Source organism: Miscanthus floridulus, chromosome 18 (genome assembly GCF_019320115.1).
Source record: "Miscanthus floridulus cultivar M001 chromosome 18, ASM1932011v1, whole genome shotgun sequence".
Classification (NCBI taxonomy): domain Eukaryota; kingdom Viridiplantae; phylum Streptophyta; class Magnoliopsida; order Poales; family Poaceae; genus Miscanthus; species Miscanthus floridulus.
In genome coordinates, this window is record NC_089597.1 from 32,270,762 (window position 1) to 32,297,396 (window position 26,635).

The following is a 26,635-nucleotide window of genomic DNA, read 5'->3' on the forward strand; positions in this document are numbered from 1 at the left end:
TCTCCTTCGGCCTTCCCGCCTAGCGGGCCCTTGCCTGGGCCCCAGCGGCCCTATAAGAGCACACCTCCCGGCCCGATTGAGATTCCACCACAGCCAGTGCCCAGGGGCATCCTCCTCTATCTCATTCCTCCTAGTTGCACCCGACGACGACGAAGCCCACCGTTCCGCCCGCCGTGTTCTTGTGTTCTTCATTCATCCCCATGGCTGGCCTTCCTCCGGTGGCCATTGTTCTCGCCGTGGGCGGCGCGGTGGTCGGCGGGCCCGAGGCGCTCCGCCTGCTGCTCGTCCTCGAAGGGCGGACCGCCGCCGCCGACATCGCCATCTGCGTGTTCCTCTTCTGCGCCTTCACGGCGCTTCTCCTTGGGACCTTGCTCCTCGCGCGCTTCTTCCGCGACGCGCACCCTGGTGCAGAAGCACCAGCGCCGGGCACGGAGCGCTTTGCAAGGCTGACTCTTACGGTCGCTCTCGCTGTCATGTTAGTGGTCACCTCCTGTCTCCTCGTCGTCCCTACCAGCCTTGCCGGAACCGGAACCGAAACCGGAACTGGGCTTTTGGCGGTATGCAAGGCTGACTCTTACGGTCGGCGGATGCAGGAGCGGCCGCTGCACCGCCAAATTGCCTATCGTCGACCGGTCCAACGTGCACGAACTCACCAACGCCAGCAAGTATCTTTTAGGGATAATGGTGTTCTTACCCTGGTCTAATAAGCCAATTGTGATTTTGTTCCTACTTTTTTAACTTTGTATTTTTACCCTTGTTATTTTAAACTGAATGGTCCGTTTGCCCCTACTTCTCACGTCCGTCAAATTAACATGAATTAAACGAATTAAAAAAATTCCAAATCTGAAAAGCAAGGGCTAAATGACCATAATGCCCCTTATGCTTATCTCCTCATCCATCCTAGACTGAAGCACGGGTGTCGTCTGCCTGCATCGGGGTCGGGCTGTTCGTGAGCGCGGGTTCCCGGCGGCGGCGGCTGCAGAAGCACAGAAGGGGAGGTCGTGGCTCCAGAGCGCGGGCGCGGGAAGGGGCTGCCTCCTGGTTGTGGGCGCGGGGCCACGGCTCTAGGTGCGGGCACGAACTTCCTCTAGGCGCTGCGCCTGTGCGAGCATGGCCGGCGGGCTTGAGGGAGAGGGAGGACCTCCTCGCCCAGATCCACGCCGCCAGAGAAGGAGACAGAGGAGCTCCTCGGTCCCCGTGCCGCGCCGTCGCTGGAGGGAGGAGATAGGGGGCTCCCCGTGCCGCCACCGGATCCGACGTCCCCGCGCCGAGCTGCCACCGGAGTTTTGACCGGGAGTGCATTGGTTCTCGCTTAAAGCGTGTCTGCTGCGCTGTGCCTGCAGTGACGCGTTTGGGCCGTGGTGGTCGCTGCAGCTGCTGACGCGGAGGGGCCGGAGGACGAGGACAAGGAGGGCGGCGGCGGTGTACCCCAAGATGGCGCGGCCGCCGATCCTGTCTGTCGCGCTGCCGTCCGATACCGGCCGCGTGCTCAGCATCCCCTGATTGCTAAGCATTTTCACCTTCTTATTTCATAGTATGCTCTTCTCATTCCCTGATTGCTCCAATTCAGGGGTATGTTGGCAACAAATCGTCCGTCTTTCCCCTGCAACTCCTTGGCTTTGATGTGGATCCAATAAACTCTGTACAGTTTTCTAATCATACAGGTAAAGGTACATCGTACGCGTACAGAATCTCATGTGCAATTTGCTTGGGACACCTAAATAATTCCCGATTTCCCGTTATGTGTTATCTCAGGATACCCAACATTTAGAGGTCAGGTTCTCGATGGCAAACAGCTATGGGATCTTATTGAAGGACCGGAGGCAAATCAGTTGCTTCATTATACCCATTTATTAACAGGTGAAACTTTCATAACTTCTTTTAACTAGACCTGCCCGCCAGTGGCGGATGCACGATGCGGGATAAGGGGGGGCTAAAACAATGGAGATGTTGATTTGCATAAAGATTTAATGGTGAAATCAAGCTTTTGCTACAGTGATTAGGCTTGAAATCAAGACATTAGGGGGGCTGGAGCCCCCCAGCCCCCCCTTTGGATCCGCCACTGCTGCCGGCCCTTCATGTCTAGGAAATAGAAAGTTGATTAATTGCTTGGTCACTGATGATATTTCGCCATGATAGCAAGCAAAAAATCAGTGCCATGCTGTTTATGGTTCTCAGGTTATATAGGCTCAGTTTCCTTATTAGATACTGTGCTACAAGTTGTTGACAAATTACGATCCGTCAATCCTGATCTTTTATATGGTAACCTTTTCCCCCTTTTGTTATTTGTATGCTTGCTTCTTTACTAAATTTGATTTAACTGGGACAAGTTCGGTCATAGCTAGAGACTGACTAGACATGGTTAATTCTTGTTTGCTAATTGCAAACATGCTGCAGTTTGCGACCCAGTTCTAGGTGATGAAGGAAAACTATACGTTCCTCAGGAGCTAATATCTGTTTATCAACAGAAGGTGATCGAAATGCGTCGTTTTTTTGGCTGTGGCCCTTTTCAGACGGAGTGGGAACTGAGGGGGCTGGACGTCAGCTACGCCCCCTCCAGCTTTGACCTCGGCGTGAGCGGGTCGCTGTACGCCGACCGGAGCCGGAGCTTGATGTTCTAAATATGTTTCTGTCAAGCTTGATGTTCTAAATATATTATAAGATTGTTGTTCACGTGCTTGTAGGTGAAAGCGCACTCATTCAGATGACCGCTATGCTTGCCAAGATGCAGCATCGTCGTAAGAAGGTTTTAAAATCTTTTCCTTTTATATTTCCAGTATTCATATCGAGTGTGTTCATGTTTGCAATTGATAAACTAAAGAGGTTATGGCATCTGCCACTGACCATTTTAGGTTCCAATCATTGTGCACAATGAGAGTGAACAAGCTCACAAGTGGAGTCAGATATACAGTGAAGAGACAAAGAAGCAGTCCATTCGTGTCATAACAGCTTGGCAGTTGAATGAACGAATGTAAGAGTTTCCTGCAGTCTAGAATGATTATCTGGTGCATTGTATTATTTCTTGTTGAACCTGACATGTAATTTTACCTTGCCATCTAAGGTATGGTGAGCTTCAAGGCCTTAACAAGCAAGAAACCGCTGATCGATTTGGTAAAGAACAAGTTCATGAATGGCGTCACAGTTATGATATTCCTCCCCCAAATGGAGAGAGCCTTGAGATGTGTGCAGAGAGAGCAGTTGCTTATTTCAAAGACCAAGTAAGGATATTATCAGACACTGCTATTTCAGTTTACATGTTGCTTTGTATGCTTACAAAAGTCAGATGCTGCAAGCTTTGGTTTTGAAACTATGGTTAGCTCTACCAACTAATTCTAAATATGTTTCTGTCGAGGCTGGCGGAGAAGATGAAGCGGGACGGGGACGTCGGCCTCGGCGTCGACTTCGGGAGGTTTCACCGGGAGAAGGCGGCAGCGTCCAGGGCTAGAGTCGCTGACGATCCTAGCCTTAGCTTGTACATGGAGAGGTGTATGTGTGCAGCGTGATCATTTACATCACACTGAAACACGGCAGAGTCTAGTCCACTGTCTACATATGAATCGATCTCTGTAGCATCTTATGTAATCTCCCATCCCAGGATCATGAACCTTTTGGTCCCAAAATTTTGAATATTTATCAATATTAAATCTGAGTTCAAATAATTGCAAGTTGTGCCAAATATGTTTGACCAAATTTAATCAATTGTCAGCATACAATAAAAAAGTCTAATTCCAAATCAGGGTAAAATCACAATTAGGCATAACAAACAGGGGCAAAATCGCATGGGCATTCATGTCCTTTTGTACAAAGTTTAACACCGGTAGGTGTGGATGACGGAGCAGGGGCAAACTGGTGCTTCGTGAACGGCACAGTAGGGGTAAATTCACAAAGTCAAAAAAATAGGGGCAAAATCACAATTTTGATACAAAACAAGGGTACAAACATAAGAGCCCCTATCTTTTACTATCATAGTAGTTCTTCTACAGGTCTCATACTTTACCACGGCTTTTCTAGTGTACTTGAACTCAACTATATATGGTGAGGTGTGATTCTTTGCCAAGTACTAGTATTGGCCTCTTGCAAGTATATTCGGTGTAATATATTTATGTGTTTGAACTCGTGGCCTGATTCCTTCCGGAAGGAAGGAGCCAGTTGTTTAATCTACCATTATCTAAAAAATATTTATATGTTTGAAGTGTGAACTGAACGGCTAAATTCATTTTGCCAAGGTGACTTCTTCACTTGCCAAATTTTCTATTCGTCAGGTGATCTATTCTTTTTTCTGCATATAAATTTCTGAAGTCTGAACCGGGATTACAGGATCTAATTCTTCTTTTTGGTGGAAACATTTCCTCTGCTTCATTCGGTACCTGGATTTGGGCGAATTTTTTACAATTTGGTTATTTTTTTTAAAGTTTCTCACAAATAGACCCCAGGCGGAAAGAATTCAGGAAATGGACCCTTAGCTCGGCGCCATTGATGCTGGCGCTAAGCTCGACGCCACCGTCTCTGGCGCCGAGCTCCTGGGCATGGTTGGTGACCTGCCAAGAGGCTCGGCGCCATAGTGAGTGGCACCGAGCTCCCTGCATTTAACCCCGGCCCAACCTTCTTGCCCGAGCGTTCTTCCTCTTCTTTCTCCTCCTTCTCGGGTTTTTCTCTCCCCACTTCACCTTACCTCACGAATCGACATATTGGACCTTGAAAACCTTGATTTGATCCATAGATCTTCGAGAGCAACGTATCCTCGCTCACCTCCTTGTTTTTTTCGTATCGATTCGGTATATATTAGTCGGATTTTTTAACCTAAGAATCGTCATCACTTAGGGTTTCATTGTATCCCTCGATATATGTATTATACAACCGTAGGTTGATTCCAAGGCGTGAAAAAAGCTAGCAAACCTAGGCGTATGTAGTTATGTTATGGGTTCATTGTTGTGGATCAAATGAGAAACCCTAGGTTTAGGGTTTAATGTTAACTGATTTCGGTTTTTAGAACGAAATTGGTTGTATTGTAGTTATGGTTCTCATTGATATTTATTTGTGATGTTTTGATTTATGTTTGTTAAATTACATCCGTTTTGTTAGATGCAAGAAATGTTTCGGGAGGAGTTTTGGCGAAAACGGGGTCGTCCTCGAGAATTATACCCCGACGCGTCTAGCAAAGATGCCCCTGTCCCTCCTGACCTTCCTGTCCCTAACTGTGACTGTGGTTTCCCGGCCCATGTTTTTCAATCGAAACATCGGGACACAGCCGCACGTTGCTTCTACACATGTAGTTGGTTTAATGTAAGAAATTGTTTGCACTATCCTTTTTCTTTATTTGTGTAAGTATGGTACTAATATTTTGTTGGAATCTCGTTGTGTAGGACCATGAGAGGTGCTTTTTCTTTCAGTGGATCGATGGTGCAGACAAGTTTGATCCTAGGTACCTTTTTTCGATGATTGGTTTAGAAGGAGACATCTACGTGAGCACTTCAAGCGGTGGGTTCCACCCCTCTAACCCTCCGGCAATGACGGCTAAGGAGAAGCACCTAGCCGCAGTTAGACGACTCGAGGAACCTCCTCTGTGCGATTGCAGAGATCGAGCTGTGATAAACCCTGAGAATACGTTGGAGTTTGTGTGTCCAAACAAGCATGAAGTAAGTGCAAAGTGTATGTGTTAAAATCTTGAGCTATATGTGTTCATGTACTAATGTCTCATTATTTAGGTGTTTTCAATGGCGAAGTGTCGTTTCAAGGAGTGATTGTATGGTCCTAAGAACCAATGGCCGGAAGCACCACGGATGGTTAAGGAAAAGAAGAAAGAAAGGGTAATCTACAAAGCACCTCCTGTCATGTGCGAATGTGGTGTAAAATCCAATTATGGCCTAGTCCCTTCGGAGCTTTAAATAGGCCTTTATTGCGGCCATATAATTAAGTATGATGAGGTTCATTATTTTTCTGGTAAACATGAAATCGTATTTTGTTTGTTTTGCTAAGACATATATGATATAATATTTCTTTTGAACAGAGCACTAGGAAATGCAGTTGGGAATGTTATGATGGTCAAGCTAAGTTCTTGGATGAACTGAAGAAGAGGCAACTAATTGCACGGAAGAAGGGATATGGACCTGATTACGTCAACCTATTCGTTAAACATCACAAAGAAAAGATGCGTGAGTTTGCTAGACAGCGCGGTATTTGTAACCCGTTCGATGTTGGGCTTAACAAATGGGGATTGGAGAGGCGGATGATGTTAGAGGAGGAGAGGGCAAGGAATGAGGCAAGGGAGGAGACAAGAGTACAGATGCAGGTATTGAACGAGCATGTTGCTACATTATGTGCCAGTGAGTGCTTGAAAACCTTTTTTTCGTTGCATGGTTTTAAATATAATATAATCACGTTGCTAACTAATTGTATTTTATACATGAAGGGATTGGTTGCAGTGGGGAACATGCCGTAGAGGTGGCTCGTGCAAGGTATGAGGAGAAGAAGTTAGATGACCATAGATCACGAGCTGGTCGCACCGTTCAATCATCGATTGTATTGTCTGATGAGGGAGACGAGGATGCGGACGACACTGCCAGACTGAGTGACCTCATTGCTCTAGCAGAGGCGGGCATACAGGCGCAGGAGGCTGAGGACGACACTGGCAGACTTAGCGAGCTCATCGCTCTAGCAGAGGCGGGCATTCAGGCGTAGGAGGCTAAGGACGACACTGGCAGACTGAGCGAGCTCATCGCTCTAGTAGAGGCGGGCTTACAGGCAGAGAAGGATGACGACACGTTCTTCACTCAGGCCACAGCGGCCGTAGATGAAGCAGAGGCTGCTTACTACAAGCGACAGGTAGGTCAGAGCAACGCAGTTGAGCCTAGCCACAGCAACAGGGTTGTAGTAGAGGACTGGTACTCGGATGATGAGTTGCTTACTCAGTACGTTTCAGATTGAGGATTTGGAAGTGCATTTGCCCCTATGTCTACTGTAACACCCTAAAATTTGCTACTTTTGAAAATAGAGTTAAAATGATTTATTTGTGAATTATTGTGCACATGAAAACATAGGAAAATAAAAAAAATTTATTAATTTAAAATTTATCATATAGTAGAAACGTATTTGTTGCATTTATGCTGGTTGCACCTTGGGTTTCTATGTGCAAAATATGTTTTAAATACGTTTAGTAAACGAATATCTATCTCTAAGAATTTTCTAGCTTCTTTCTGGAATTTAATTTCTACCTCCTTCACCTTAATCTTTATGGTCTAAGTTCCCAACAATATTTTTATGAGCTCCAAATACTTTATTTGAGTTCATCATATTCCAAAGTGTCTCTGAGAATTTTCTCCAAATTTTTGGAGATCTCGGAGTATTTTTCGTGGCTTAAATATCAATTTTGGACTTTTCTAGAATTATTTTATTCATGAAATTAATTAATTCTGAAAATAATAAATCTCACATTTATCCCAACGCTCAAAGCTCATGTGCAATAATCCTAATAAATCTTAAAGGCCCATGCATTTATTTACTAATGTGCTTTAATGATTATTTAGGCCCATTAGTAAATGTGGAGGGTGTAACATCAATTAATATCATATTGCTAGTTGATGTAGATGTGGGGAGTTTTTCTTCCTATATATAGCTACCAACCCCTTGGGCAAAGCACACCAAAACTATCGTAAGGGGAGCCCCTAGTTTGGGAAATCCCTCATGTAGTAAATTATATTTTTCTCCTGTTTCTCTTCGCCGTTGCCATCGCCGTCGCCGTCATCGTCGCCGCTATCCGTGCCACCGATGAGCCGTCCGCTGTGCCAACCTCTGCGCTGCCTCCGCTTGCTCTGCACCACCGCAATCCTTCGCAGTAAGTTCGCCATCTCCTTCTCTATCCTTCCGTGTCTTCTCCATCGAAAACCATGCACCGTAGGGTTGTTTTTAAGTTTTGCCACCGAGCTCTGTCGCCTGCCATGGTGCGCCGCCATGATTTTCCCTGTTCTGGCCGGCCACTGTCGTCTCTTCCACCGCTAATCCAATCTCGGTCGCCCGCGTCTGATCCGACGGTCAATATTCATCCATACCCCTTCGTCTGGGAATTTTGCAAAACAACCCCGATGTTTTCTGAAATCAACCCGCAGACCATAGCGCAATCACAAATTATGTTTTCTTCTTTCGAAAAGCGTAGTTTCTTCGGTTTAGATCAAAAATACATTTTCACTTATTTACATATTTGCCACTAATTTTGTTTTAGCCATAACTTCTTCGTTTTAACTCTGATTTGACCCGTTCAACTTGCGTTAGGTCCGTAATTTCATAATCTACATGTTTGTACTACTGTTAGATGTGTTTTAAACTTTTAAAATTCATGATTCGATTTAATCTATTATTTTATTAAAGGAAATCTTGTTTAAATCATATCTTCTGTGTTTTAACTCCGTTTTAGTCCGTTCAAGTTACGCTAGATTCATTGTAACGAGATCAACACATTAGTAACATTATGTACCATGTCACTATTTCTGAAATTTCATGGTTTAAATCATATCTTGATTAAAAATTATGCAACTGGGTTTTATAAATAGAACATGATCTATTCTACTTCAGTTTTATACTTCAAATCTAAATTTGACTTAAATTATATTATCTATAAAATATCTTATATATGTTTTTATATAATTAAAACACATGAAGCTAATGGTTTTATATTTTTCTTTCATGAGTAGATCTTTCGGTAGATGTATCTTTTCAACCGTAGCTCCGATTAGCGTGCTTCTCGTGTCTTTGTGTTCGTAGCGAGACGTAGATTCGTTTCACAAACTTTTCATTTTGATTTTATGTTTGGTGTATTGTTCTGATTTAGTTCTATTGTTTGCTTTGTGTATGATTGTATGGATGTTTGTGTGGTGCTTTATGATTACGTCCAGTCGGTGAGATTTTCGTGTTGAATCAAGAAGAAGAAGAAGAAGAAGAAGAAGAAGAAGAAGAACGTTGAGGATTAAAGCTTACCAAAGGATCGGTGTTTAAAGCAAGTATAGCAAGGGATCTTCCTTGTTATCCTACTCACCTTTAATCATTTAATTCATACTGCATGTGTCTACCTTGACTACCATTAAGGAATTCCTAGTACTTTGTACCTTGTACCTTGATACCTTTGGGGTATTGCATTGGGTACTATGATGCTAGTGCTCAATTAAAGACTGTGATCTTTTAACTTGACTAATGGTATATGCAATAAACACTAAAAGATGCTTTTTAGCAATATGGAACAAGGGGGCTAGAGCATTGGGCTATTTATGGTGCTCTAGATTCCTCTCCCTAAGGACTTATCTGTAAGTGATTTATTCGGGACTTACAGTACAGCTGTGAGGGCTATATGGCTCTGGCTTTAGCTCAGTATGAGGACCTTTTCTAGGTTGTTAGAGGTTACCTTTATTGGCATAAGAATGGCTTGCCGAATCAGGTATAGGAAAGCCTCTAGTCTTATGTGTATAGCCGTGATGGAATTGTGCCATTCGATAGGGGGGTTCCTATATCTGTTTGCCGAGTGAATCTAATGGCCCTAACTTGTTAGACGAACCTTTGAAAGGCTTCATAGTGAACCCTGCCAACCTTCCTTGGTAGTGGGTCAAGAGGCTGGTCACCTCGGGTGAAAGGGTAAATCATGACTCACAGTGAAAGTGTACAACCTCTGCAGAGTGTAAAACTGGTATATCAGCCGTGCTCACGGTCACGAGCGGCCTTGGAACATTTACGGAATAGATGATCACTAATGGTTAATGATGATGAACATGAATGATACTGATGATGAATATGCTCACTGATGATTACTGTTTATGCTATTCATTATTCATGTTTACCTGATCATGTGTTTATGGGCTTGTGAATGAACTTGTTGCTACTCAATTGCTAAAATCATGACTCATTAAAAGCTAATCGCAGTTAAACCAGTGTCGGCCTTTTGAGCTTCATGAACCCCATGTTATATTTGTTGAGTACGACATGTACTTATGCTTGCTTTACTTTTCCAATATTTGGATGAAAATCTCGGATGGGTACCAGATTGCTAGAGTTGGAGGAATTAGGCTTGTGGTTAACCAGTAAGTTGTCCCTGTGGAATTGGAGTCTTCACCCAAAGATCAGAGTTGTCTTTCCGCTGTTTGCTATCTAAGGTTATATTCTTTATACTAAGTTCCTTATATAATGAGCATTGTCTTTCGATATTACCCTTATTTGTAGCTATATGTGAGATTTGACTTCCTGGGCTCATATATGGTGTGTATCTGGTTTTGTTCTTAAAACCGGGTGCTACAAAGTGGTATCCGAGCAATGCTGACTGTAGGACGCAAGCCTAGTTAGAAATTGGCCATCTTAAGGTTTTGAAATTGCTATAAAATCCTTGTTCTATAATTCTTGATATTTTCTTCTCTACTATGTATCTATCCTTGATATTTATCTCCTCCTTGATGCTTATTTTAAAGTCTTTGTTCTCATCTTCACCCCTTGATTTGATATGCTTTTAGAACTGTTCCCCACCACCTTCTTGCATAATCTAAAGTTAAGTCTTTGGATTGTTACCCCTAGTACAATGAGGAAGATAGTATCGCAAGTTGAGTCAATGATTGAATTATGCATCTTTATTGCTTGTTGAATTGTCATTATGTTTATGATAGTTTTGTATCTTTGTAATGATTGCAATGATCTTGTTGGGTGTTCCCACAATTTCATTTAGTTTATAGGCCTAAGGTATAAGGATTAGTAAAATAAATAGTTGGGTTATAGTTTTCCTCTGTTTTCCCAATCCTATTGTTTCAGAGCAGCCTACACTCTTCGGCTTATATATCTATTCTTCGACAATCAAAAATCATGATAAAATTCTGGACAATAGTAGACTTCAATATCTTTCTCTGAGCGCCAGAATCAGCTTGATAGCTATTTTGGTTATGGAGATACGAAAATCACAAGGCGATGCATCTGTGCTGTTTGGAACCTAGAACAGTTTCTGTTGTGCACTGTTTTCGACCAAGAAAACTGAGGAATTTGGAAAAGTGTTCTATAAGGAAGTTGTGGAGAATTTGATAAGCTTTCCAACGATATAAGCTACAACTTCATTGGATTAACGGAATGAGAGTTACAGCCGTTTTACAATGCTGCTGTTTTTCTACTCACGAGGAATTCTAGATTTCTTGTTCTTGCCCATACACAAGAGACTCATTGGGATGTCAGGACGTAGTGATACTAGTTAGCTCCTCTGGAAGAAGGTGCAAGCTACCCTTCTTGTGTCCCTTAGTCTATCTTTTCTTAAGGGGGGTAGCCAAGTGAAGAATTTGTAAGATAAAGAATCATACGTTCTAATTTGCGCAGCGGAAGCATGGTGGTACTCAAAGATGTGAGAGAAACTCAGAGTCTCAATGAAGTTTGATTAAAGGTTCAAGGGAGGTTTAACTAAGATCATCAGGATATTGATAATGCTACTGGAAGAAGTTTTAAGTTAGTTTGGATCAAGAGACCTCAACTAAGTGTTTGAAGGAATCCAAGAAAAGGTTGGAGTAAAACCTAAGTATTAGCTTTGCCAAATCCATTCGAGAGATTCATATCTACAATGATGGACCTTGTCAAGGTGTGGAATGTGTCCTTATACAAGAAGAAAAGAAGTGGCATGTTCACTAAGTCAACTAAGGAAATGTGAGTTGAACTACCTAACATGCATCTAGAGTTATCCATTGTGGAGCATGGAAGTACTGTCTTTTTAGAAGTAAAAGTGGTATCTAAGGGGATCACAAGAATCTACCGGACATCTTTACTAAGTTGGTCTTGAGCTTATGATATCCTTGTTGGAATGAAATTGGTTATGACTTGGAAAAGTGCTAACACTTGGAGAAGTAAAAGTCACGACCGATGCCCTTTGCAATGGAGAATCATGCTAAGAAGGTTCGGGTGACACCAAGGACTAAGAATTGTATTCCAAGTTTGAGCAACTTTACCGGAATCATTAATGTTTTGAAGGTTGGTAGTAGAATATCCTTCTGACCAAGAGATTCGTCAAGCTTCGTTGGAAGGTGAATATTCTAAGAAAAAGAATTAATATTACGGACTAAAAAGGAAAGGTGGCCTAGTGATTGGAGTTACCTGAGAATTGTTCAAGGTATCTATCAGAATCTTGGAATCCTTTTGGTAAGTTATTTGGAGTAAGGTCAACAGGTGTGCAAAGTAAAGTGGGATCCTTATCAAGACGATGGAATTGCATGAGGAAGTAAAGAAGAATTCAAAGGCAGAGTATTCCTATCTCCTAGTCGACGTCTTTCGAATCTCAGGGACGAGATTCAATCTTAAGGGGGGGTAGAATTGTAACACCCTAAAATTTGCTACTTTTGAAAATAGAGTTAAAATGATTTATTTGTGAATTATTGTGCACATGAAAACATAGAAAAATAAAATTTTTCATTAATTTAAAATTTATCATAAAGTAGAAACATGTTTGTTGCATTCATGCTGGTTGCACCTTGGGTTTCTATGTGCAAAATGTGTTTTAAATACGTTTAGTAGACGAATATCTATCTCTAGAAATTTTCTAGCTTCTTTCTGGAATTTAATTCCTACCTCCTTCACCTTAATCTTTATGGTCCAAGTTCCCAACAATATTTTTATGAGCTCCAAACACTTTATTTGAGTTCATCATGTTCCAAAGTGTCTCTGGGAATTTTTCCCAAATTTTTGGAGATCTCGGAGTATTTTTCGTGGCTTAAATATCAATTCTGGACTTTTCTAGAATTATTTTGTCCATGAAATTAATTAATTCCGAAAATAATAAATCTCACATTTATCCCAACGCTCAAAGTCCATGTGCAATAATCCTAATAAATCATAAAGGCCCATGCATTTATTTACTAATGGGCTTTAATGATTATTTAGGCCCATTAGTAAATGTGGAGGGTGTAACATCAATTAGTACCATATTGCTAGTTGATGTAGATGTGGGGAGTTTTTCTTCCTATATATAGCTACCAACCCCTTGAGCAAAGCACACCAAAACTACCATAAGGGGAGCCCCTAGTTTGAGAAATCCCTCGTGTAGTAAATTATATTTTTCTCCTCTTTCTCTTGCCATTGCCGTCATCGTCGTCGTCGCTGTCGTCGTCGCTGCTGTCCGTGCCACCGACGAGCCGTCCGCTGTGCCAAGCTCTGCACTGCCTCCGCTTGCTCTACGCCACCGCAATCCTTCGCAGTAAGTTCGCCATCTCCTCCTCTATCCTTCCGTGTCTTCTCCATCGAAAACCATGCACCGTAGGGTTGTTTTTGAGTTTTGCCGCCGAGCTCCATCGCTGGCCATGGTGCGCCGCCGTGATTTTCCCTGTTCTGGCCGGCCACTGTTGTCTCTTCCACCGCTAATCCAATCTCGGCCGCCCGCGTCTGATCCGACGGCCGATATTCATCCATACCCCTTCGTCTAGGAATTTTGCAAAAGAACCCCGATGTTTTCTAAAATCAACCCGCAGACCATAGCGCAATCACAGATTACATTTTCTTCTTTCGAAAAGCGTAGTTTCTTCGGTTTAGATTCAAAATACGTTTTCACTTATTTACAGACTTACCACTGATTTTGTTTTAGCCATAACTTCTTCGTTTTAACTCTGATTTGACCCGTTCAACTTGCGTTAGGTCCATAATTTCATAATCTATATGTTTGTACTACTGTTAGATATATTTTAAACTTTTAAAATTCATGATTAGATTTAATCTATTATTTTATTAAAGGAAATCTTGTTTAAATCATATCTTCTGCGTTTTAACTCTATTTTAGTCCGTTCAAGTTGCGCTAGATTCATTGTAACGAGATCAACACGTTAGTAACATTGTGTACCATGTCACTATTTCTGAAATTTCATGGTTTAAATCATATCTTAATTAATAATTATGCAACTGGGTTTTATAAATAGAACATGATCTATTTTACTTCAGTTTTATACTTCAAATCTAAATTTGACTTAAATTATATTATCTATAAAATATCTTATATATGTTTTTATATAATTAAAACACATGAAGCTAATGGTTTTATATTTTTCTTTCATGAGTAGATCATGTGTTTATGGGCTTGTGAATGAACTTGTTGCTACTCAATTGCTAAAATCATGACTCATTAAAAGCTAATCGCAGTTAAACCAGTGTCGGCCTTTTGAGCTTCATGAACCCCATGTTATATTTGTTGAGTATGACATGTACTTACGCTTGCTTTACTTTTCCAATATTTGGATGAAAATCCTGGATGGGTACCAGATTGCTAGAGTTGGAGGAATTAGGCTTGTGGTCAACCAGTCAGTTCTCCCTATGGAATTGGAGTCTTCACCCAAAGATCGGAGTTGTCTTTCCGCTGTTTGCTATCTAAGGTTATATTCTTTATACTAAGTTCCTTATATATTGAGCATTGTCTTTCGATATTACCCTTATTTTTAGCTATATGTGAGATTTGACTTCCTGGGCTCACATATGGTGTGTATCTGGGTTTGTTCTTAAAACCGGGTGCTACATCTACTGTCGGCACGTAGTTGTAGTATTAATATGTTGTGTAATGTGGCATAGTATCGAACTTTTCATTATGTGGATGTTTTCATTATCTATGGTCTTAATATTCCGCTTAATGATACGGACATATTGAAATTTAAACACGTGCTGCAAAAAAACTTAACGACGTACGGCATTATATAAATCAACACACGAAACACATTAAATGGTATGTGACTACATGTACCGAACCTGGGTACAGAGTTTCCTTCGACTAAACCTAACATGCCTTAGGTAATTAAACCTAACATGCCTTAGGTAATTAAACCTGGGTACATATGAAAAAGATAAAGTCATCCTAGTAGTGTGGCCACATAGCAAATTGTGTTGCACCTTCTCCATAGTAGCCTCCTGTTGTTGTTGTTGGTGGTGGCAGGGGTGACAGGGGAGGCCCCTTGTTCTTGTGGTTAGGGCAGGTGCAATATGGATCATTGCAGAGTGCCTCCTGTGAATCGGCACCATTGTTGTCATCATCCTGTCCATCGTCCTTGTAACCGCTACTAACTTACCTTTCTAGATCGAAGATACGGTCCTATAGGTAGTAGATGTACTCCGCATGTGGATAAATAGGTCGAGGATCGACCCACCTACTGAACCCATAGTTTTCTTTGGCCAAGGAAGACTACAATAAGTATGTCGTGTAAGTGATATACAAGACAAACATATTGAAGAAACAAATAGTAATAGCAATTACCCATGCTCGCGGGCATTTGAAGAAACAACGACCTCCATCTAATCCCTCGGTGAACATCTGCACTAGGCAGTCGTCACCATGCATGCATTTTGGACACTTTTCTTTCCTTTTATCGTATCCTCTCAGTGGTGTCTCTTTGGTGAAATCACTTTTGCTCTCAACTAGGAATCTCTCATAAAGAGCTTCCTCAAAGAAATCGGGACCAAGAGGACCCTCCCACCCCTAGGTAGTCTCCTTCCCCTTTCCTCTCCCTCTGGATGACCCTCCAGACATTGGTACTGCAACGAAAGCAAATGCTAAGGAGTGTTCATCTTCCTTGTTGTGTGTGTGAATGAGAGGGAGTGAGTGGTTATTTATAGGTTGAGAGGAGGAATGGAGGCCTCTCAATGCGCCATGTCAGCGATCCGTGTGCCTCTTCACCTCAGCCCTTGGATCAAACAGTCATAAGATAGATGGTGGAGATAGAGTGGAGTTGTGCTTCCTTACATGCCACTACTATATCAGTGATGTGATAATTCGTTGTTGTCCGTGTATCTGAAAAGTCTATGTTTATTGTCTGAAAAGCATAGATTCATTCACTGTTGCTTGGTAATCCTAGATTCATCTACAAAACGTATGTACAATATTTCTTGGATTATACACGTTCTAATAAATTTATAGTTAATCTATGTACTACATTTGTGCCTTTGTAGAAGTGTAGTATGATTAAAGGTTCATGGAAAAATTCGCAAGATACTGTCTTGTTTTAAGAGCATCCACAGTTACAAACAGAGACATCAATATATATTCCAAACATTTAATCATCCAAGGAGCATAATGCAACCACAACGAATATCACAACCAACATAATATGTCATGCAAAGTCCAAATAGTCCACAATGTCCATACAACCCTAAATAGTTACAGAAAAGTAATACAAAATCCATAATAGTTCATACTAACACCTACCACATCCGTCACTGCATCCTACTCTTGCCCTTACCCTTGTGACCTAGAGCGCTAGTGCCTAGAGTGTAAGGGTCACGCGGACGGCGTCGCCTAGTGCCTAGAGGCGGTGTAGGATGAGTCGAGGGAGCGTCATGGAGCTGAGAGGGGACAAGCTCATCAAGCCTCTTGTCCATGTCATCGTCGTCGTCGTCCTCCTTGTCCTTGTCCCCGTCCCCTATAGCTGCTTGACTAGAGGAACCCAAGCCTCCTCTTCCTGCAAAAGGAACGTACACATCTTGCGTTGTGTCTGTCCTGCAACCACAATGACCAGCCGCATGGCGTAGACGACATGACAGCCTCTATTGTACAAAACTATTAACTGAAAGAATATAACGTATTAATGATATGTTTGAAAGAATATTTTTAATCTTACGTCTAGGAAGCCAAGTATGTAGTCGTCATTGACTCTCGGCCGAACGCGCTCGATCTCTTCAACTGAGCATTTCAGTGTATTGCCCTGCAATAAAGTTCTCAATAATAATACTTCTGAACAGATAGCATTTAGTTTTGTTTTCTTTTGTGCAAGAATCTAACTTATTATAAGGGTTATACGGCTCGAAGGTTGCACTAACTACAATAGATAACTCCTAATGTCGATCTAAGAACGCCGAATGTATTGTCATGTAACTTAACATACAAAAATAAGGTGATTGGCTTACCACTCTGTCCAAGATCAGTCCTGCCTGCACCTACCTTCCTGCACGAGTCGACTAGTCGTACGCCGTATCTTTATCGTCGGAGGACTCGATGTCGGCGTAGTCAGCTTCGGTCCACTGTAGCCTCAGCCTGCACCGTGTCGCACGCTGGTACCAAGCTTGGTATCACCTGAACTCACGGTTCGTGTGTGGCTCGTTGTTGTCGTCCATGTTGTCGTGCATCTCCTCCCATTCCTCAATGTAGGACTGGTGGTGCCTCTCCTAGTCAAAAATCTTCTTGTTCCTCTAACGATCCAACCTGCACGTATGTCATCGTCACATGAATCCACGTACGTGTCACCATATTAATAGAAATGGACCATCATCATGAGACATTTGAAATATCAAAACACTTACTTGTGTAAGTCAACACCAGTCGAGAACAGAGCCATAGGCCAAAGCTGTCTCACTCCAAATTGGCGTGCAACCCTATCTGGCAGGTGGTACTCAACAGCATAGAAGCAGATTAGAGGGCACCTCATCCTATAGAAGTCGTCGTCAGCCCCACAAACGTTGCTCAGCTAAAAAGGAAGTGCGTCCTCTCCACCATACGGCTCCCACTCCACCTATAACATGTCCAAATAAGATGTTAGATAGTATACTAATCATTTTCAAAGCAGCATGGAAAATAAAATTTACTTACACTAGACGCCATCAGCATATCTAGCTCGTTCGTGTACTCAATGTACGCCCGGTCTATCCTCGTGTGCGGAACCCTGACCTGGTCCCAAAGGTATGCCCACGTCGGCTGGCGACTTGGAGGCTGACCTTGGAACCACTCACGATGAGCCAGAACCTCTGGATGACCAACTGGAAGACGAGCCCACATCCACAGCTATAACAGGTACACGCATCCACCAAGTGATGGGTTGGACGTAGATCGACGACACCCCTCGCACAGCTACTGGTATAGAAAACACAAGACTGTAGAGCCCTAGCTGTACTGACCCGCCTGGTCCCAGTCACTGAGGCAGTGGATCCACATCTCCTCATCTACCTCCTCGGGGCACTGTGCGAACTATCACCCGTGGCGTCGAGAAAGAGAACACAGGCAAAAAGGTGTAGGATCCACGCCCGGCAGTAGTACCCAACCGTCTCCTCATCTACCTCCTCGGGGCACTGTGCGAACTCTACACGTAGCCAGGAGATGGGAACTCCAGAAGTGTGAGCCCCTTGCTCGCCAAGCTCATGCCCAAGGAAGGCCTCCACTCGTGCTCTCCAGCCCTCTGACCTGCACTGTCTGATGACTGGGTTCCCATGAATCCTTAGGCCTAGCATCTTCTGACAGTCCTAGAGCTAGACTGTCATCTCCCCAAAAGGTAGGTGAAAGCTATGAGTCTTTGGCCGCCACCTATATTTAAGACAAAGCAAGATTACTTGTCAAAAAGTCAATCACATGAACAAATGGCCATGAATAGAGGCAATGATTCACTTTAATACCTGTCTACCAACGCAGTTATCGCCGCTGAGTTGAACTTGGGCAACCCACGATGAACCTAAAAAGAGATGACATCCAGGCCAACTCTTTGCAGGAAAGGAGTGTACCTGTCGTCGTACCGAATGTCCAAGAACCCACTGTGGGTCCTAGAACGAAGGTGCGGAAGGTCCTGCATCGAATAAAACATAGTCACATGTTACTTCATGAACACATGTATGAATAAAACTTATAGATTATTACCTGCCCCAGCGCAATGAGACGTCCTCAGTGGGTCGCCTCGTACGTCGGGTCGAGCAGGTGGAATTGCTCCATCCTACAAAAAAGTTAATGAATTAGAATTCCAATATACAATAAAACATGAACTTAGAAATATATAAGTAATTGACACAAATACAAGCATAAATTGAGACATGCATAATTAAATATATGAATAAGACAAATATAAAATAATAATATAAACCAATAGTCCTACCTCACTAATCTACCAACGGCAACTTCGTGAGTTATGGCCAAGTCTACCGCACTTGCCGCACTCGTACTGCTCGGGATCAGTAACAAATGGAGTTTCTCTCCCACGCCTAGTTCTTCTGGGTATCTAATCCATAACCATCCTGTGCCTCGTCCTCTGCCTTGATCCACACTTGTTCCAACGGTAAGCTGGATCTGCAATGTACTTCGGCCCATCATATGGAGGCCACTCTCCAAGGTCCCAGAAAGTTACGAAGCGGGGGCTCCATGTGTTCACAAGCGTGTCGACACTAAACTCATGAGGTATCCTCCTCTCGATATTATAGTTACGATGCCTAGCTACTGCCACCAAATGAGAACATACAAAGTGGTATTGCCTTGGTTTACCACAAGTGCACTTGAAATCTTGGAGGACAACCATATGTATCCTCGACTCTCGGACCTCGCCATCGGACTCGGACGTTGTACCGCCCCTATGCTTGACCTGATAAGTCCTTGTGGCGTGGTCAAAGCATGCAACCTCATGTGTGCCAGCCCTTTCTCTTGCCTTCTCTAGGTGTGCCTTTGGTTTCAGAGCCCATATCTCTCTATCACTCCGCAACTGCAATGCATGGGCGTGTCTATCGTTGAACTAGGCAACAAGCTTATAGAAGGTGAATTGAATGATTGCATTCACGGGCATACCACGTATCCCCAATAGCAACTTATTGAATGACTCTACCATATTGCTGCACTGAAACTCGTACCTCCAGCCACCGGCGTCGTGAGCTCTCGTCCATTTCTCCAAATCTCTCATCAAACCTATGAGCCATTGTCTACCTTTTGTATTTGATGCGGTTCTGACCTGCTCTAACTTTTCCTTAAAGTACTTGTCATCAAGCTATCGAGCAGCCTCCTAGAACAGATCAAAGTTACCCTTAACACCATCCTTCCGGAGTAGATTCTCGGCAAGGTGCCAAGTACACCAACGATGGTGCAATAGTGCATACCCCTCTATCTGCTCTTGCACGACATTAAGTATGCCCTGATGCCTATCAGATATGACACCAACCTCCCTGCCAGGCCCAACCACGTGTATCCGGACTAGCCTCAAGAACCATCCCCAACTGTCATTGTTCTCCTTCTCAACCAAGACAAATGCCAAAGGAACTAACTTACTATTCATGTCACAGGATATGGCTATAAAAAGTGTGCCCTGGTATTTGCCAATCAAGAACGTACCATCAATGGAGAAGACGGGACGACAGTGCCTAAAGGCCTCGACATACTGAGGGAAGCACCAGAAGGCACGAAAGAATATCTGCCTCCCATCCTTCCATGCATTAGGTTTTGGGATGTACTCATAATGTATGCCTAGATTCACCGCTTTGATTGCATTGAAAAGAACTGACAACTGCTCATACCCATCCTCCCAGTCCCCATATATCATCTTCCACGCTCACTGCTTAGCCCTCCATGCTTTACCATAAGTTATCACATATCCTCCATACAACGCTTCAACGGTCCTGATAATTGTCCTCACCTTCATGTTGGGTTCTCCCTGCAAAATTCCCATCAACCGCTTAACAATGAGGGTAGATGTCAACTGCCGATGCCCAGTGTCAGCTCATGGTCAGCACAATTGTGTGGCCCAACAACTTTTGTGATCTTCCATTTTCCGATTACCTGTTGCTTCCTTGCACAAACCCTCCATGGGCAGCGTTCCTTGTCACACACAACTGTGTAACGGCGCTCCACATATGAATGCAATACCCTGTAAGGCCTCTTTCGTATCACTGTAAAAGCCTACAACCACATCTTCAAAGTAGGGAGGTCATTGAACACCCTCCCATTCTCAATTACCATGTTAGGACCGACCTCAGGAGCTTCTAGGAGCTCATCATCACGTTCTTCTACAAATGCCTGATCGGAATGAGTAAGATCGCTGAACTCGTGAACTCTAGGATCATGGCAATCGGGAAAGATACGCCTCATCATCTCAACATCACTCTCCGTCAGCTCTCCAATAGGGCGATCATCATCAGAATCAAGAGCCCTAACCATCTCATATGGCTCCGAATCATGCATAATTTCAACACTATTTGACCCACGGAATCCATCTCCAAACTACACTTGCGCAGCAACAGGGGACACATCCACAGTCTCAGGAATGTCTCCTGCAACATCATTACAGAAATGAGGAAAAAATGAAAGAAATAGATGTAAGGAACAGGGTAAGCTTCCAAAAACCATGCGGTTATGACACTTACTCGGATGATTCTGTGTCAAACGGATCTCATAAGGAGGATCTGCCATGAAAAAATGAGTTTGACAACCATCTCCAAATACCGCATTGGGGGGCAGATTGAGCATCGGGAACCGTAGGTGCAATATGCACATGCAGGTAAGGTTCTGGAACGGGAAGGTCGATGTATGCCTGATGATCCATTGTTGGGGTAAACCCATGAGGGATGGGATCAACTAACACCCGACGCACAACCACGTCCAAACATTGCAGCTGGCTCTTCATAGCCGATCTTATATAGTTCTCCCACTGATCCACACAACCAATTGAGATCATTCGCCTGAAGATGTTCGGAGGACAACCTAGGTGCAATACACCATCAACTGCAATGCCATCATCTTCAAGGCAATACAGCTCCTCCCGAGCCCTTGCAACCATGTCACTAAATGAAAGGCCTATCATTGAATAGCACAGGCACGCTTTGCATGTCAAGAAACTCAACATATCCATAGCGATCGCTTTCAACGGTGCCTCCATGATATATGGTCACTAGGTTGTCCATCTATTTCAAACAAGTAACGAAACACATGTCCTTTAGTCCAAATTAGACGATAGATAGTACCTAATAAGTACTTTCTAACTACAAACTAAGTAATCAAGATAATAACTACGAATATATTTACAATGTACTCACTAAATAGCTAGATCATATATAGATAACTAAAAATGTAACTACATATCTAAGTAGCTATCTAACTATATCTATGTGCCTATGTATCCATTTTTCTATCTATCTACATATATATCTCACTAGATCACCAACTAAATCAACTACCTGAGTCATCACATTAACTAATAAATAACAAATACCAACTAAGTAGGTACATTGCATATTCATAATTTTTACCTGTTCGGGTCAGTGGATGATGGGCGTGGGTCAGGCCGAAGATTCGGGCCGGCGGTGGCGCGGCAGACGACAGCGGTGGCGCGCGGCGCGCGCGGGATGCCGGGGCTACGCGCGGCGAGTCTGGCTCGATGGGCGCGACCTAGGGCTGACGGTGGAGGGCAAGGCGAGGACGGCGGTGGAGGGCGGCGGAGGCACGGCCTCGGGCGCGGGCACGGGAGCAGGCATGGCCTTAGAGCGGCGAGGGGCGCGGCGCGGGGTGGGAGGCGGCCTCAGCGCGGCGACGGGCGCGGCGCGGGGTCAGCGCGGCGACGGGCGCGGCGCGGGGTGGGGGGTAGCTGCGGCGCGGGCTCGGCGCGGCACGGGCGCGGCGCGGGGCGGGGGGCGCGCGCTCGGCGCTGGCTCGGCGCGGGCTCGGCGCGCGGCGGCGTGGCGCGGCGGTGGCGCGGGCAAGGGCGGCGGCATCAGCAGGGCTAGGGCGCGAGAGGAAGAAGAGAGAGGACCGGCGCGGGCTCGGTAGATATTTTCGAGCTCGGCGCCAGCTCGGTAGATATTTCCGAGCTCGGCGCCAGTCACTCTGGCGCCGAGCCCCCTAGCAGGTCACCGACCGTGCCCAGGACCTCGGCGCTAGAGACGGTGGCGCCGAGCTCGGCGTCAGCATTAATGGCGCCGAGCTGAGGGTCCATTTCCTGAATTCTTTCCGCCAGAGGTCTATTTGTGAGAAAGTTTCAAAAAAGGGTCAAATTGTAAAAAATTCGGGATTTGGTTGCTTAGGATAGCTTGTGATCAGGGGGAGAGGGAAGGGGAGGGTAAACACCTCTCAAGTTAATAATATAATTCCCACTATTTTAAAAAAGATTAATCAAATTTTCATGAAGTGTATACTGCTATCCCCTTAAGCCTTGTTTGGATGCATATGTATCCACCTCAATCCACTTGTGTTGGAGTGGAATGGAATGGAATTTAATTCAATTCCACTCCAACACATGTGGATTGAGCTGAGATGAATACATGCGCATCTAAACGAGGCCTTAACAAAGGAGAAAAAAAATCCATGTTTATAGCTCTGCTTCTACTTCCCGTGCTCTGCCTCGTGCGCCATACACACACATGCATCCCACGCTTCGAATTACGCGTCTTTCGCCTTAGATCCTCACAGTCATGCCTTTGTGATTAGCGGGGGGGATCCTGGAGTACTGCGTAGCGTGTGTGGTATCTTTTTCTCAAAAAGGATGGTAAGTCCTAAATAAAAAACTTTTGTACATTATTATGCTAAAAATATCTTTTCACTTAACAGTGGCATGACAGTAAATTAATATTTTGGCTTTTTTACACATAGCTTTTGCTATGTACTACTCACTATGTCTAGATACATATAGTAAAAATAATGTATCTACAAAAAAACAAAACATCTTATAATTTGGAATAAAGGGAGTAGCATTGGCATGCAAGCATCACATATGACGTGTAAGTGATATTTATAGTTTTTGATGGCATACTAGAATTTTCTCCAAGCCCCCCTCGAAATATGGGGAATTTTTATGTTTTTCTACATTTTATGAGAAAAAGCTGATTTATATGAATTTTTTGTATAATTTCTATGAAATTTTTGTGTTCTAAAAGGTCAAAAGGCCCTAAAATGGGAGGTGTTCTGACAGAAAGTTGGTGCACAGTAGACATACTTTTATTACGTTTATACCTCTTCGTCATGGTCCATTGGCCCCCTCAAATAATCGAGTTGGACTTTGGATCACTGCCTGCAGGCTGCAGCTGTCATTCATGTTGTTTTGCGACGATAGTTAAAGGTCAAAATGGTCAATCCACATATGGAGGGAGGACGAGACCGAGAGGGGCGGCTATCAGTCCGGTTTGAGGGTGATGGTAGGCGGTAGCTTTAGTTTCTCTACAGACGCCAATTTAATCGTTTCTTTGATATTTGTCCGATCATCAGCCCTTCATATCATAGAACTGAGGCCGTCTACGACAAGGCCCCGTTCGGCTCGTTGAATCTTGGCTGAAACTAGCTGAAAAACATTATTCTGGCTGAATTGCTGTGAGAGAAAAACACTGTTCTGGCTAAAAAAACCAGCCGACCAAGCCGAATACGGGTAAGCCGAACAGGGCCACATGAGTTATGACGATTAATTCTGACAGTTTAAATTACAGCAGCAGTAGGCCTCATCGACAGACCGTCTCTAGGAATTTAGGGCCCTGGTGTGAGTTACAAATGGAGGCCTAAAACTTGAAATTCATATGATCGAAACACTTTCTCGACGGGACGGCCGGCAAGACAAGGAATGCATCCGTACACGACACAGCGCAGAATATGGTGGCCGATGGCAGGGACAAGGAGACAAACGAACGAACTAGTGCGTGGCTAAAGGGGCGGCGTCTCCTTCAAAGCTTTAGAGTAGGAACTAGAAAGGGTCTAATCAGTAAGGATCACAAATGGGGCATTTGGGCCTTTACCTTCTATTCCTGATCATGTTAGTGCCTGTTTAGTTCCTAAAATTTTGTAAAAATTTTCAAGATTCTTCGTCGCATCGAATCTTTGGACGCATGTATGAAGCATTAAATATAAATAAAAAATAAAACTAATTACACAGTTTAGACGAAATTCACGAGACGAATCTTTTAAGCCTAATTAGACTATGATTGGACACTAATTGTCAAATAACAACGAAAGTGCTACATTATCATTTTTCAAAAAATTTCGCCAACTAAACAAGACCTTATTGAAAGATAGATAACTATGTAATTTAGGTCCCCTGATTTTTATGGCTCCTGTGCGATCGCCCACTCTGCCTTTGCTGATCGACGGGCCTGATGACAATGCCCATTCCCGCTCGCAGCCTCGCACGGTAGATCAATCCCAAATACTGTTAACATCGACAGTAAAAATTTCCAAAGTTTGCAACCATGTAAAGTCACAGTTTCACTTTCACCCCAATTCCAGCGGTCCACGCAGAGTTGCAACTTGCAAGGCAAAGATAGTTTGGTCAGTGAAGATCAAGAAAGGGTGGCCACTCCATCGTTCAGAAAAAAGAATGGCCACTCCGTCTCGTTTGGTCGTTATCATGACACTGCAAAGGTTTCTGCGCAAACTTAGATGCAAATAATCCGTTGTCTTAAAGTTTCATTTTCATGTGCCTATGGTCTATGGAGAGGTTGCTTGCACTTGCACACCTCCCACACCGCAACGGTTACGAGTCGCCTTCGATATCACACCAGTACCATTTTGTGTGCCTATATAAACACTACCTTGGCCTGACAGTCGCCGCCTACACAGGAACACTCGTGGGAGATCTCGCTAGGCCCTTCCCCCGCTCCGGCCTCCCTCCTCCGGTAGGGCTAGCCGTGTAGGTCATCAAGCAACCTCCCCAGCCATGGCGGCAGCTCCTCTTCCGACGACCATTATCCTAGCCCTTGGTGCGGCCGCTCTAGGCGGCCCCGACGCGCTCCGCGTCCTTCTCGAGTTTACGGGGCGGAGCCCCTGCCTCGACGTCGCGATCTGCTTATTCGTCATGTTCATGGTCACCGCGTACCTTCTCGGCGCCGCGCTCCTCGTGCGCTTCGTCCTTGACGCGCGGCCCGGAGACGCCGCCGGTGGTGGTGGAGCTCAGCGACACGGAGCGGCGGCGGCCACGGACTGCCTCGCGCAGGTGAGCCTGCTGGTGTCGGTGTGCCTGGGGTTCGTCGTCGCCGCGTGCCTCGTCGCCCTGCCGTCCGTCCCGTCCGGCGGCCTTGGCACACTCAGCTTCTTAATGTACTTCGACGGCAAGACCTCCTTCATCGCCGTCGCCGTCGCTGTCACCGTGGCCGTCATCGCCGCTGCCGCAGCCACCGCGGTCCGCCGCGCCAGGCCTGTGGTCCGCTTCGTCCGAGGGGCGGGAAATCCAGACGACGGCGCCCCTGGCGCGCGCTTCTCCAGGACGAGGCAGATGGTGTGCTTCATCATCGCTCTGCTCCTCGCCGCCGTCTCTTCCGCCGCGTCCGGTGGCCTCGACGCAAAGCTCATCTTCCCCGGCTTCCCCTGCCAGAACCCGATCACCAACGTGCCTGTCGGCGTCGCAGTCGCCACGGTCGCTGGCACAGCGCTTGTCGTCCGCTTCTCCCGCAGGGTGCGTAATGCCGCCGGCGCCGCTGCCCGCCCTACGCCTGCCACGGGCACGTGGCGGCGGCGCTTCGGCAAGCTGACGTCTCTGGCCGTCGTGGCCGGCCTCCTCGCTATGGCGTATGCTCACTCCCAGTCTGGGAGCGAGGCCGACGGCGGGGAGCACGTAAACTCTGCTTGAAGGTGCAGTGCAGCAACAGGTTTCAAGTAACGGTACTCGAGGCATGTCGGAACGGTAGAACTGAATTCGAGGCATGTATTCTCCGCAAGTCAGCATCATGAGAAATTCAGGAGGTGTTTGAATGTATGTATAGATGGGGTGAGATTGTACAGTTTATGGACGGTGAATTTGCTTTGCTAATGTCTTTTGTTTGAGGTCATTTTTTTTGAGGTCATTGCTAATGTCTTTCTTTTTTTTGAGGTCATTGCTAATGTCTTTCGTGGATGATATTTCATCCGACCGAGGCTAACTACGAACTGCATAGTGATTCAAAACAGAAACGAACTCAATCAAATTAAGCAACAGTTTGGTGGCTCCATGCCTCCATGGGCGAATATAGTGAGGAATGATTGTTGGACAAGGATTTTTTT

The 26,635-nt window shown here is 44.6% G+C and overlaps 3 protein-coding genes across 3 annotated transcripts; all 3 read left to right on the plus strand.

Moving 5' to 3' along the window:
* The first annotated feature begins 336 nt into the window (after positions 1 to 336).
* On the plus strand, positions 337 to 26,423 carry LOC136522569 (uncharacterized). The gene is made up of 2 exons (XM_066516373.1): positions 337 to 475; positions 25,220 to 26,423. Exon 2 carries the CDS (start codon positions 25,317 to 25,319, stop codon positions 26,223 to 26,225), a length of 909 nt encoding a protein of 302 aa, XP_066372470.1. The 5' UTR covers positions 337 to 475; positions 25,220 to 25,316; the 3' UTR covers positions 26,226 to 26,423.
* On the plus strand, positions 1,524 to 3,691 carry LOC136522570 (2,3-bisphosphoglycerate-dependent phosphoglycerate mutase 1-like). The gene is made up of 6 exons (XM_066516374.1): positions 1,524 to 1,664; positions 1,756 to 1,860; positions 2,685 to 2,746; positions 2,853 to 2,971; positions 3,062 to 3,218; positions 3,366 to 3,691. Exons 3-6 carry the CDS (start codon positions 2,705 to 2,707, stop codon positions 3,501 to 3,503), a joined length of 456 nt encoding a protein of 151 aa, XP_066372471.1. The 5' UTR covers positions 1,524 to 1,664; positions 1,756 to 1,860; positions 2,685 to 2,704; the 3' UTR covers positions 3,504 to 3,691.
* On the plus strand, positions 21,953 to 22,450 carry LOC136523618 (uncharacterized). Its single transcript, XM_066517237.1, has one exon. The coding sequence runs from the start codon at positions 21,953 to 21,955 to the stop codon at positions 22,448 to 22,450; it is 498 nt and encodes a 165-aa protein (XP_066373334.1).
* Positions 26,424 to 26,635: the final 212 nt, after the last annotated feature.